This window comes from Lepidochelys kempii, chromosome 8 (genome assembly GCF_965140285.1).
Source record: "Lepidochelys kempii isolate rLepKem1 chromosome 8, rLepKem1.hap1, whole genome shotgun sequence".
Lineage (NCBI taxonomy): Eukaryota > Metazoa > Chordata > Testudines > Cheloniidae > Lepidochelys > Lepidochelys kempii.
In genome coordinates, this window is record NC_136387.1 from 21,205,594 (window position 1) to 21,219,940 (window position 14,347).

General features: G+C 46.5%; 1 protein-coding gene across 2 annotated transcripts in view; it reads right to left on the reverse strand.

Annotated features, from left to right (window-relative positions):
* SH3PXD2B (SH3 and PX domains 2B) overlaps positions 1-14,347 on the reverse strand; it is a 119,647-nt gene that overhangs the window by 86,691 nt on the left and 18,609 nt on the right. For both annotated transcript variants that reach the window (XM_073355810.2, XM_073355809.2), the window contains exon 2: positions 12,385-12,465. In XM_073355810.2, coding sequence (XP_073211911.1) covers positions 12,385-12,465 — 81 coding nt within the window. The remainder of the gene's footprint in view (positions 1-12,384; positions 12,466-14,347) is intronic.

Here is a 14,347-nt window from a genome sequence, read left to right on the forward strand (position 1 = left end):
GGAAGGAATGAAAACCACACTTCATTCAGCAGAAGTAAAAAGGAGTTATTTGTGAGTGGGGAAGGCAGTTTTAGTTTCCCCACCCCCTTCCCAAAAGGCCAGCTTTTATCCCCACCCCATACTTTTGTAACTGCACTGTTCTTCACCCCGGATTGGGGGGGCTGAGCCGGAAGAGGTCACACAGTTCTAGTTGCGATCCCAATGCAGGGGAAGACTCATGACCCTTCACCACCATTACTTCACATCCAATTTACAAATAAGAAAAGGGAAAGAAGGTGGGTGGCAGTGACAGATTGCCCAGTGAGAACTCTAAAGACACTGTGCTTCTCCCCATGCCCACTCCTGCGTTGAGGAGATGGCCACATCTGCTTGGGTTTGGCAGGGAGCCGGGTCTTCGAGCATCAGTGAAAGACGAGAGGGTGAAATGAAGGAAGTGATTGAGGCAGGAAACAGTGCGCAGGAGCTAACAGCTGTTCCCTGTTTATTTACTTTCATATCTCTTTGGTTACGCAAACAGCATCCCACAGTTTAACCCCTGCCTACACCAGCGGCTGTGCATTTGCAGGACCTGTTTAATTCTGCTGGGAATGCCATGAAATGGGGGTACTGGGGAGTAGGGAGCTGAGCACAAGACCTATAAGGTCCCCCTGCAGCAGTCCATTGTTGTGCCAACTGGGTCCTGCTCCCTGGGAGTGGCTGGGTCACTACAAAAAGTAATTTTCCCTCTGTTGATACTCACCCCTTCTTGTCAACTGTTGGGAATGGGCCACATCCACCCTAATTGAATTGGCCTTGTTAGCACTGACCTCCCACTTGGAAAGGCAACTCCCATCTTTGCATGTGCTGTATATTTATACCAGCTTACTGTATTTTTCACTCCATGCATCTGATGAAGTGGGTTATAGCCCACGAAAGCTTATGCCCAAATAAATTTTTTGGTCTCCAAAGGGCCACAAGGACTCCTCTTTGTTAAAATGATTGTTACTTCCATTTCCTCCCACTCGCCTTCTCATGGATTTTAATCTTTGTGCCATCTCTGTTGCCCTCAATGCCTGGAGATCCCAATTCTCACTCCCTTTCAGATGGATATAGCCAGTTGCTGTCCATCTGCAGGATAATGGCTCTGAATAAGGTACCTTAGTCCGACTCAAGAACACAAAGCCTTTGATCCGAGCAGCAGCAGCAGCTGTCTCACAAAAGGTAAACATGCTACCCTTAAATGCGCAAATGACCTTGGCACCTCCTCATGAAAAGTGGAAGAGCTTTCACGCAGAGTTGAAGCAAGCTAGCCATTCTGAGCTTGCTTAGCCATTTGGATTTCCCTCCAGACTGGGCCCCACTAGGCACATGCACTATAACGAGTTTATGAATGCATTTGGCTTTGATTTGGCTAATGTTGATAATCCCTAGTGATTTAGGTGGAGGTCCTTAATTCTAGGGCACTGATCCATGAGAACAGCTGAACTTCCCTAGACTGCACTCGAGCAAGTCAGCAGGGGCTGGGACTACTTAGCTCTGCTCTGCTTCCATGCACAAGCCGAGGAGGGGCTAAGCCAGTGAGCCTTATGGCAGTCATTACAGCTGCACAGATCACTTTAGAGGTCTTCTCTTCTTAGAATCATAGAATATCAGGGTTGGAAGGGACCTCAGGAGGTCATCTAGTCCAACCCCCTGCTCAAAGCAGGACCAATCCCCAATTAAATCATCCCAGTCAGGGCTTTGTCAAGCCTGACCTTAAAAACTTCTAAGGAAGGAGATTCTACCACCTCCCTAGGTAACGCATTCCAGTGTTTCACCACCCTTCTAGTGAAGAAGTTTTCCTAATATCCAACCTAAACCTCCCTCACTGCAACTTGAGACCGTTATTCCTTGTCCTGTCCTCTTCTACCACTGAAAATAGTCTAGAACCATCCTCTTTGGAACCACCTCTCAGGTGGTTGAAAGCAGCTATCAAATCCCCCCTCATTCTTCTCTTCTGCAGACTAAACAATCCCAGTTCCCTCAGCCTCTCCTCATAAGTCATGTGTTCCAGACCCCTAATAGTTTTTGTTGCCCTTCGCTGGACTCTCTCCAATTTATCCACATCCTTCTTGTAGTGGGGGGCCCAAAACTGGACACAGTACTCCAGATGAGGCCTCAGCAATGTCGAATAGAGGGGAATGATCACGTCCCTCGATCTGCTGGCTATGCCCCTTCTTATACATCCCAAAATGTCATTGGGCTTCTTGGCAACAAGGGCACACTGTTGACTCATATCCAGCTTCTCGTCCACTGTCATCCCTAGGTCCTTTTCCGCATAACTGCTGCCTAGCCATTCGGTCCCTAGTCTGTAGCGGTGCATTGGGTTCTTCCGTCCTAAGTGCAGGACCCTGCACTTATCCTTGTTGAACCTCATCAGATTTCTTTTGGCCCAATCCTCCGATTTGTCTAGGTCCCTCTGTATCCTATCCCTGCCCTCCAGCGTATCTACCACTCCTCCCAGTTTAGTATCATCCGCAAATCTGCTGAGAGTGCAATCCACACCATCCTCCAGATCATTTATGAAGATATTGAACAAAACCGGCCCCAGGACTGACCCTTGGAGCACTCCACTTGATACCGGCTGCCAACTAGACATGGAGCCATTGATCACTACCCGTTGAGCCCGACAATCTAGCCAACTTTCTACCCACCTTATAGTGCATTCATCCAGCCCATACTTCTTTAACTTGCTGACAAGAATACTGTGGGAGACCATGTCAAAAGCTTTGCTGAAGTCAAGAAACAATACATCCACTGCTTTCCCTTCATCCACAGAACCAGTAATCTCATCATAGAAGGCGATTAGTCAGGCATGACCTTCCCTTGGTGAATCCATGCTGACTGTTCCTGATCACTTTCCTCTCAAGTAAGTGCTTCAGGATTGATTCCTTGAGGACCTGCTCCATGATTTTTCCGGGGACTGAGGTGAGACTCCTGGGAACTACAGGCCAGTCATTCTCCTTCTTCCCGTTGTTAACGATTAGCACTAAATTAGCCTTTTTCCAGTCATCCGGGACTTCCCCCGGTCGCCATGAGTTTTCAAAGATAATGGCCGAAGGCTCTGCAATCACAGCCGCCAATTCCTTTAGCACTCTCGGATGCAACGCGTCCGGACCCATGGACTTGTGCATATCCAGCTTTTCTAAATAGTCCCTAACCACCTCTTTCTCCACAGAGGGCTGGCCACCTACTCCCCATACTGTGATGCCCAGCGCAGCAGTCTGGGAGCTGACCTTGTTCGTGAAGACAGAGGCAAAAAAAGCATTGAGTACATTAGCTTTTTCCACATCCTCTGTCACTAGGTTGCCTCCCTCATTCAGTAAGGGGCCCACACTTTCCTTGGCTTTCTTCTTGTTGCCAACATACCTGAAGAAACCCTTCTTGTTACTCTTAACATCTCTCGCTAGCTGCAGCTCCAGGTGTGATTTGGCCCTCCTGATTTCATTCCTACATGCCCGAGCAACATTTTTATACTCATCCCTGGTCATTTGTCCAATCTTCCACTTCTTGTAAGCTTCTTTTTTATGTTTAAGATCCGCAAGGATTTCACCGTTAAGCCAAGCTGGTCACCTGCCATATTTACTATTTTTTCGACACATCGGGATGGTTTGTCCCTGTAACCTCAATAGGGATTCCTTGAAATACAGCCAGCTCTCCTGGACTCCTTTCCCCTTCATGTTATTCCCCCACGGGATCCTACCCATCAGTTCCCTGAGGAAGTCGAAGTCTGCTTTCCTGAAGTCCAGGGTCCGTATTCTGCTGCTTACCTTTCTTCCCTGTGTCAGGATCCTGAACTCAACCAACTCATGGTCACTGCCTCCCAGATTCCCATCCACTTTTGCTTCCCCCACTAATTCTTCCCGGTTTGTGAGCAGCAGGTCAAGAAAAGCTCCCCCCGTAGTCGGCTCCTCTAGCACTTGCACCAGGAAATTGTCCCCTACATTTTCCAAAAACTTCCTGGACTGTCTATGCACCGCTGTAGTGCTCTCCCAGCAAATATCAGGAAGATTAAAGTCGCCAATGAGAACCAGGGCGTGTGATCTAGTAGCTTCTGCGAGGTGCCGGAAGAAAGCCTCATCCACCTCATCCCCCTGGTCCGGTGGTCTATAGCAGACTCCCACCACTACATCACCCTTGTTGCTCACGCTTCTAAACTTAATCCAGAGACACTCAGGTTTTTCTGCAGTTTCATACCGGAGCTCTAAGCAGTCATACTGCTCCCTTACATACAGTGCTATTCCCCCACCTTTTCTGCCCTGCCTGTCCTTCCTGAACAGTTTATAACCATCCATGACAGTACTCCAGTCATGTGAGTTATCCCACCAAGTCTCATCTGCACAGAGCCGGCTCCAGCAGCTCAGTTTGTGTTTTGACTCAAAGCTCAGCCAGACCTCTTGGCTCATCTCCACTTGGGGAAAAACAAAACAAAACCCAAAAAACACTTTCTTGCTTGCCCAGAATTAAGGGCTTTGGTAGGTTTCCTGTAACCCATTCTACTCTAGCTGCCATTTCCCACCCCCTCCACTTCTTTTTCTCCTGGCTTCCCACCCCACACACAGTGTGATATAATTGCAAAGTCTGCAGCAACCAAACACCCTCCAGGCGTGGAGCGCAATGGCAGTGTTAATCCACCATGAGGAGAGGCCACCTATACCACTTCCCCACAGCAATCAATGCTGGAGGAGAAATTACTCAAGGGATCAGAGGTAGACTCATTCACATTGCAAAAAACACCACCACCATGTGGTGTTTGGTTGTTAACTCACCACTTGCATGGACTTTATGCTTCAACAGTGCTGGCCAAGTGAGCTAATTAATTCTAGTTTCCCTTGCACTACTGCCTTCACAGTCTATCGGGTGGGGACCTTCATTAGACACATTATACATAAGAGGCAGCTGAAAGAGAGGTTAAGTGGCAAAACTGGTTTCAGAACTCGGGATTTCCTGGCTCCCAACTCTGTGTGTTGAATGCACTAGAGCACACTGCCTCCCAGACAGCTTGTATGGCTACTGTACACAATAGGCCAGACTATCAAGAGCCAGTTCTGAAGAATTTGGTAGCACCAGAGATGCTGCAGCAGCGTGCTGGGCACAGACAGTTCTCAAACCATAGTCTATGTATAACCCAGCTCTAAGGAACACAAAAGTGAAGCCTCTTCCCATAACTCTTTGAGCAGAAGTTCAGACCTGATCTCCTTCAGAGCAAAACGAGGCAAAGAGGAGCAACAATGTAATCCATGCACACACCCTGGTTCCCACCCTCCCTCAAAATAATAAATTCCAAGCATCAGAATCCATTTTACAGACTTGGGCACAGAGGGGGAGGAATTATGGGACAAAGCCCAGCCTCAGCATATTGATCTCCTCAGCTGCTCTTGCCCTTCAGGAGTAAGAATAATTTACAATTGGCTTTACCGTGGGGGCACCAGAAAAGGTGGGAGTGTGAGATGGAGAGGTAGATTAAGGACTATCCTTGGCTCTAGTGCCCGAGCTGAGAGGAGATTTTCTTGGAAGCATTCCAGCAATAACCTAGCTGTATGATAAGTGTGGCACAGGAATATCCTAGGGATATCACAGCAGTAGCACTTGGGGTGGAAGGAGGCTCAGGAATCTAGGAATATGAATGAAGTGTCACACTATCCTAAGGATGGAATCTGAACACTTTTTCAGGAAGCTTTAGGGAACCCAATCCTTGTCCCCATCCACACAGGATAGACTATTTAAAGGAACATGTCCTGTGACATCTACCCATCTTGAGGCTATAGCATCCCCAGAATGACTGATTGAGAAGGTGTTTCAACAAAAGCACCCAAGGAGCATTACAGATTAACAGAGTGACCCACCTGTTGAAATCTTAGATGCATAGGAAGAGATTGGATGTGGAGGATAGGTCCTAAAACAAAGTTATACATAAAACAGACTGAGGTGTCAGTAGAGGAGGTTTTGGAACAAAATTGATAAATTAAACAGTAATAAACCACCAGGACCAGATGGATTCACCCAAGAGTTCTGCAATTTCATATTCGAGTTCTTTTAGAACTACTAACTGTGGTATGCAACCCATTTAAATCAGCTTCTGCACCAAATGATTGGAGGATAGCTAATGTGATGCCCATTTTTTAAAAAGGCTCCAGTGACGATCCCAGCAATTACAGGCCGTAAGCCTAACTTCAGTACCAGGCAAATTGTTTGAAACTAAAGAACAGAATTGTCAAACATCTAGATGAATATGTTTTGCTGGGGAAGAGTCAACATGGTCTTTGTAAAGGGAGATCATGCCTCACCAATCTATTAGAATTCTTTGAGGGTCAACAAACATGTGAACAAGGGTGATCAAGTAGATATAGTACACTTAGATGTCCAGAAAGCCTTTGACAAGGTCCCTCACTAAAGGCTCTTAAGCAAAGTAAGCAGTCATGGGATAAGAGGTACGGTCCTCACGTGGATCAATAACTGATTTAAAAGACAGGAAATAAAGGTTGGGAATAAATGGTCAGTTTTCAGAATGGAGAGAGGTAAATAGTGATGTCCTCCAAGGATCTGTACTGGGACCAGCGCTATTCAACATATTCATAAAGGATCTGGAAAAAAGGTAAAACATTGAGGTGGCAAAATTTGAAGATCATACAAAATTACTCAAGACAGTTAAGTCCAAAGCAGAGGTGAAGGTATCTCACTACCTGGGTGACTTGGCAACTCAATGGCAGATGAAATTCAATGTTGATAAATGCAAAGTAATTAATATTGTAAAACATAATCCCAGCTATACATACAAAATGATGGGGTCTAAATTAGCTGTCAAGAAAGATCTTGGGAGTCTCTGTGGATAGTTCTCTGAAAACATCCACTCAATGTGCAACGGCAATCAAAAAAGCTAACAGAATGTTAGGAACCTTTACAAAAATAGAAAATAAATCAGAAAATATCATAATGCCACTATATAAATCCATGGTATGCCCACACCTTGAATACTGTATGCAATTCTAGTCACCCCATCTCAAAAAGATATATAATTGGAAAAGGTACAGAGAAGGGAAACAAAAATGACTAAGGGCATTGAACAGCTTCTGTACAAGGAGAGATTAAACAGACTGGTTCTTCTTAGCTTGGACAAGCAATGACTAAGAGGGGATATGTTAGAGGTCTATAAAATCGTGACTGGTGTGGAGAAAGCAAATAAGAAAGTGTTATTTACTCCTTCACTTTCTTGACCCAAAGAAATTAATAGGCAGCAGGTTTAAAAACAAAGGAAGTAGTTCTTTACACAATGCACAGTTAACCTATGGAACTCATTGCCATGGGATGTTGTGAAGGCCAAAACTATAAACAGGGTTCAGAAAATAATTAGATAAGTTCATCAGTGGCTGTTGGCCAAGATGGTCAGGGATGCTATTGCATGTTCTGGATTTCCCAAGCCTCTGACTGCCAGAATCTGGGAGTGGATGACAGGGGATGGATCACTTGATGATTACCTGTTCTGTTCATTCCCTCTGAAGTACCTGGCGTTGGCCACTTTGGAACAGGGCCAGATTACGGTTATGAGGGGCCTAAGGCTAATGGGAGGGAAGGTCCCAAGTATGAATTACATATTGTAAAAAAAAATTATGAAGTCATCAAACATTTCTATACTGTGACAAAGTTCCTCCTCTGCCTTGGTGGGTCCTGAGCTTATTGCCGGATTTGCTCGCCTCAGAGGTCCACAGCATCCCTCAGTTTGGCCACTTTCGTGGCTCAAATCTGCCATTCACTCAGTTAACCTCATCACTGTCCAGCATGGGGAAAAAGAACGAACAACAATCCCCGCAATCTCTGCTGATTCACCTAGTGGATTGGGGAACAGGCCAGAGACCTTCCCCTCTGGTGAAACCCACAATCCAGGTCAACTCCTCCAGTATCAAGTAGGGAGTTGGGGGGGGTGGGAGGGGGATGGAGGAACCCAGGCCTGCCCTCTACTACGGGTGCCAGCCCAGGGCCCTGTGGAGTGCAGCTGTCTACAGTGGCCCCTGTAACAGCTGCGTGACAGCTACAACTCCCTGGGCTACTTCCCCATGGCCTCCTCCCAAGACCTTCTTTATCCTCACCACAGGACCTTCCTCCTGATGTCTGATAATGCTTGTACTTCAGTCTTCCCGTAGTATGCCTTCTCACTCTCAGCTTCTTGTGCCTCTTGCTCCCAGCTCCTTGAACACACGCCACAAACTGAAGTGAGCTCCTTTTTAAACCCAGGTACCCTGATTAGCCTGCCTTAATTGATTCTAGCAGCTTCTTGATTGGCCTGCAGGTGTTCTAATCAGCCTGTCTGCCTTAATTGTTTCCAGAAAGTTCCTGATTGTTCTGGAAGCTTCCCTATTACCTTACCCAGGGAAATGGGCCCTACTTAACCTGGGGCTAGTATATCTGCCTTCTGTCACTCTTCTGTAGACATCTGGCCTGACCCTGTCACAATACATACATATTATTTATGTAAAATTAACAAGTTTATTCTACTCTCATGACACTCCATTCTTCAAACAGATACTGATGCTATGTGGTCCTTCTCTTAGGCCTCCTTCCTCCTAGATAGTGGAATACTCATCTGTATGTGGATGAACACTGCAACATTCCCCATCCTGCTCACCTCTGTCAACCTTGTGCTTCTACCCTCAGCTCTCCACATGGCACAGTTCAAAGCCAAGCCCTGCAGGTGTTTTTCCCAAGCTAGGGTATGTGGTGTAGAGTCCATATCTCACTCTAACTGCAGTCTTGGAGGCAGCCAGCTTTTATTGTGTAAAATCCACTGAAGTAGAGGAAGTAGTAGTGGGAAAATTACATTGAGTGGCATTGTATTTTAGGCTGTCTTGCTCTGAAAGCTGCCTCCCAGTTTTGCACTGGCTGAGAAAAATGAATTACTGTTTTCAAATTGAACCCAAACATTATTTGTGGGATGATACCCAGTTTGTGTAGTTAATCACCAATGATTCATCACATCAGGCCATTCTGTCACCAAGCTCTTCCACAATTAGAATAGAATAATAGGACTGGAAGGGACTTCGAGAGGTCATCTAGGCTGGTCCCCTGCACTCATGGCAGGGCTAAGTATTATCTATTCTAGAATGTGTGATCAGCAGCTCTGACATGGGGTTTTTTTAAGTATGTGTTCTGTGTGCACCAGCCCCCTACAGTTTGCATTTGTTTGTTTTAAGCTTTCTGTAAGAAAAAGGTAACAGCTAGAAATGACACAGATCTTCAGACGGTTGCCCAGTCATAATATTTAGCACTTCTGTATATGTTAGCTCTTCAAAATCACTGTACAAACATTAAACAAACTTAATCTAAAGCCTTTCAGCTTTTGAGTGACTAGGACTTGAAAAAACAGAGCTATTCCCTGTTGAGTTCTCTGCCCCCAGTGAAAAAAAAGACTTCATTGAAAATCAGCATCTTAAAAGAACCATTAAGGTTCTTTCAAAAGAACAGTCCAACCAAGGCTGCTGTAGTGACACCCTTGTTACATCAGGTCTGGTGTTTAAGGCTGGTGTAGAATGAAGGGAGAGCTTCCTGTTTCGTTTGCATGGGTAAATCAAGCAGACCTTGCTTATTTTTTTCCCTTAAGTGCTCAGAGTTTAGGGGAGGACAGTGAATGAGATTCTGCTTATATCAAGTGTGAAAAAGCAGAAGCACAAAAAATCTATTCTTGTGCAATAATCTGTTCCCCCTGAAGTTGATAAGGCTACACGGGTGTAACTATCAGCAGGAACTGGCCTGTGTTCTCATTCCCTTCTCAAATCACTCACATTCCATGCTCACCCAACATTTTCCACTTGGGAACGAAGTTAGTTTGAGCTGGGGCAGAAAATGAGGATGAACTTTAGGTTTATTTAGCTTTAAGGTTTTGGAATAAAACTCAAAATAAATCAAATGTGAGGTACTTTTATGATGGATTGAACTGTTAGAGAACCAGCAAATGTACAGAACGTACATTTAGCCTATTCTTTCAGTCTTTCTATCACAGCCTGCTGAGAAGTGGATTTAAAATCCTTGAGAGAGAGGGGATGGAGAAACCTATAACATTGTGTGTTGAGCTTCCTCCAGTGCTTTTGCAACCCCTTAAAAGCACAAATGTGTTGGCCTGAGGAACTAGGCTGAGCATAAGGAAAGAACTTGGTTGCCAGTGCATCCCAGTACAGAAAAATACACCAAAGAAAAAAATTGGCTTTCTTTGATTTTTAGTACAGTTCAATACAGTATTGAACACAGTGCATCATAAATCTGAAGCCCCTCGATGGAAGATACTGTAAAAGTTAGAGTACTGGTATCCAGAATGGGATGTTTTGTTTTTCCTACAAATGTGTGGGAATTTGTTCCTTATACATGGGAGGGGCAATAGCTCTGGCTGGAGCAGGATAGAATGTGCGCAGCTTCTGTGCAAGCTTCCCACCCTACCACTCTGGTACTGCCTCTTCCCACCGCCACCCCCTTGCCCTGCCCTCCCCACACACAGGCACTCATCAGTTGTCCAGAAATGGGATTCAGCACGCATAGAAGCTGACAGGCACTAGGACCCAGGAGGCAGCATCCTGGAGCTGCCTGCCAGCCTCAGCCAAGGATGGGGACAGAGGGAGCTTCTTCCCTCCCTGACAGCTAAGCAGAGCTCCAGAAAAATCGGGGGTGGGGGGTCCTGGGTAGGGAGACAATGCCTGCTCATACTACACCCACGGCTGGCACTGGCTCCTGTGTTAACCTTATTTTTAGTGTCCGGTCACCAGTGTTAACCGGATACCCTGCAGTGTGTTCCTGCAGCACGGGGAGATGCAGACAGGAGGGACTGGTAGCAGCAGGCTGCCGGCTGAGCTCCTTCCAAGCCAGAGGGGGCTGCTTTGCCTTTCCTGCTGGCAGGAGCACTCCAGCAAGGCTGCATGAGCAAGCTTGCTCCCGCTCATCCGGTCCCGGCCACGCCCCCTGCCCGACCAGTAGGGCCTAAAAATAGGAGGGCCTAAGGCTAGCCTTATTAGCCTACTGGTTAATCCGGCCTTGCTTCAGAAGACAGGATACTGGGACAGTCGGACAACTTGTCTGACCCAGTATGGCTGTTCTTATCTCAACCCTCCTCCACTTCCAAAGGGGGCTCTCAACACTTTCACACGGTTTATTATACTGTGAAAGAAAGAATCATTTTCTTGCTCCAAGTTCAGACTAAGCCTATTTCCAATGCTGACTGAGCTAGCACGCTAAAAATAGCAGTGTAGCTGTGGCAACAGGGGCGACAGGACAGACGGACGACCTGCCCCGAGTACAATCCTGTCTGAAAGTCTAGGTATGTACTCAGTGTTACAAATAGCTGTGTAGCTGTGGCAGCATGGGCAATGGGACGGGTTAGTTGCCCTGTCGCTCATGCTGCCTAAGCTACACTGCTATTTGTAAAGCACTAAATCAGAGCTAGTGCAGGTATGTCTACCCAAGCTGGAAATCACACCTTCCAGTTCGAATGCAAACACATTGGAGCCGATCTATAATCTCTGTTAATTCAGTCACATCCCCAAAAACCTCCATTTAGGATATGGTAACTATTTCTATGAGAAGACATTGCATCAGTCAAAAAAAACAGACAGGGACCTCGTAGTTCAAGTCACAAGAAGACAGCCACAGATTATGAAGAATGGTGTTTAGCATCCACAGTTGGCCAATGAAGGACGTAAAGGCGGTAGAGAAGGCAAAGACACGAGCATTCCATTCATCCAGTGTGAACGTTCACCCTGAACAGGGCTGGAACTAATTGCTGTCTCAATGCAGAGTCCGGAAAAGGCTCTGAGAAGCACCCTTAGTCTTCAGAATGTTCTCCCTTTAGGATTGGATTCCTGATAAATTTCAGCAAGTGACCTTAACTCTCCCCAAATAGCAACAAGAGGCCAGAGAGGGCAAACTGCAGTTTAGACACTGAAAGAATGATATCCCCAAACTGAACAACATTAGATAGACTTCTGGTAGGTAACAGCTATCATCTCTGTACATCAGACATCTAATGAGGGAAACAGTAGAAAGACAATATTCGTACATGCAAAAGCTACAGGGCACCTGTCATAAAATTAGGAGTGTCTCCCTAACCCTCTGTCTGTTTCTTAGCCACTTTCATGAACTGACAAAACTGTGTATAAGCAACTCTGCACAGTTCAGCTACAAGAGAGTCTAGCCAAAGGCTTGGTTTTCAAGGTTGTGTAAATATTACATTAAAAAAAACAAAAAAAAAAACCAAGACACAGACTCCTAAATTAAAACATTATAAATCTTCGTATAATGCAAAAAAGGAATACAAAAATGCAGAATAAGCAATATGTCCTTGTATGGGAACCTCAAAACGAAAAAAACATAAAGGGATGTCAAGATTCTTACCTGCAGGTCAAAGAACTTGCTGTACCGTCGATAAATGACTTCTGTGGAACCATTGGACCAGGTGACTTTGATTATATACACCTGTGGGGAACAGAGAAGGGGATTAGAGAAGAGTGACATCAATAGAACAATCTGCACCATTCCTACAATATTGAAAGTTAGGGCAGCTTCCAGAGTCCCACTGGTAGATCCCAACGCAGTAAAGCATCTCTATTAATAGAGGACTTAAGCACACACTTTAGTCCCACTGAAGTCAAAAGTTAAGCATGAGCGTCAAGTCCTTTCCTGCAATGGAGCTTAATGAATAATTTATCCAAAAAGACATCACACAGAACAAAATGTTCAGTTCATAATTGTGACCCAGATGATTTAGTAGCAGCATACATGGGCATTAGTCACTGAAAAGATTTCAAGAGTTCTGTAACATCACATAAACATCAAACACAAAATAAAACAAAATCACACCACCACCAGACAGATCAACAGTTAGTAGCTATACCATCACCACAAGCATCCCAACCATGGTCAGAAGGATATGTCTACACCCACCTCCCTAGGCTTTGGAGCCTGAGCTCCAGCTCCAGCCACAGCTTCAAAGTGCTGTTTACACAGCGATTTTTAGTGCACTAGCCCAAGCCTCACTAGCCCAAGTCTCCTGATCTGTAAGCTCGCTCCCATGGGTTCCAAAATTATATTAAGAAATATTCTTAGTGCACTAGATGGTTACTCCTGAGGGCATTCTGTGCCAAAAAAATAAAAATTCTGCACACAATATTTTAAAATTCTGCAAAATACTGTAAATTTTATTTGTCAAATAAATGTGGAGGCTCAAGCACAGCACTGGGGAGCGTGGGATATCACTGTGCAGCTTCCCCAGCACCGGGCACAGACTCGGCGGTGAGGCTGCACCCAACCCTGACACAGCGCAAGGACCTGGCCTGCCCCAGAAACACCCGAGGGCCCTGCCCCTCTGTGTGGGCAGGCAGGCTCAGCAAGGCAGGATCCAAGTGTGGAGGGGCTTAATGTGGAGGGTTTCTGTGTGGGGCAATCTGTGTGTGGGCAGCTCAGTGGGGGAATACATATGCACAGGGGCTTGTTGGGGGGTTCTGGGTGCAACAGTAACGGGACTCTGCAAGAGGTTCCAGGTGAAGATGGCTGGGGCTGAGAGATTGGGGGGGGGGGGGGAGGGAGAGTCTGGATGGGGGGGGGACTGGGTGTGGCGGGCTCAGTGGGGCTCCAGATGTACCTGGTTGGGGCTCAGTAGGGTGGGGATCCAGGTGCAGGGAGAGTGGGGCTCATTGGTGGGGGGTGAGGCTTGGCAGGAGGGTCTGGGTATGAGGGGGTCTGGTTGCATGGGGGTTGGGCAGCTCCCTGTACAGGAATCCCTCTCCCTGCAGCTGAGGAGCAATGGGTGCAGGAAGTGGGGCGGGGGAAGAGAGCTTGCAGAGCTTTCTGCAGCCAGGAGAGAAATCTGGGGGTGGGTCTGACCCAGCCCTGGATGCCGTGCAAGGGAAAAGGAAGTCCTGTCCTCCCCAGACCAGCCGGGACTAGCAGCTGAGCCCAGCGCAGGGTAGGAGCCACCAGCTGGGTCTTCCCCAATCTTGCCTCCTGCCCCACAGTGATTTACCTCTCTGGTGGCTGCCCTGGGCACCCAAAACATACTCCTGGGGAGGGTCGCATGACCACTCTTGTGGCCTCCCTTTGCTTCCCCATCAGAAAGCCATTTCTCTGCAGGCAAGCAAATAAATCTGTGGGGGGGGGGGACATAAATTCTGTGAATGTGCACTGGTACAGAATACGTGGCACAGCACAGAGTTGTAGCCTGTTGAGTTCTTACGATCCCAGCAAGTTCAGAGATCGCTCTGCATTTCCTCTAATGGCTCTGAATGCCTTGAGGTTGGTTTACTTTTAACTTGTTTTAGGTCAGTTATCTTCCTGTTCTATAAAGCAATCTGTAATTAAT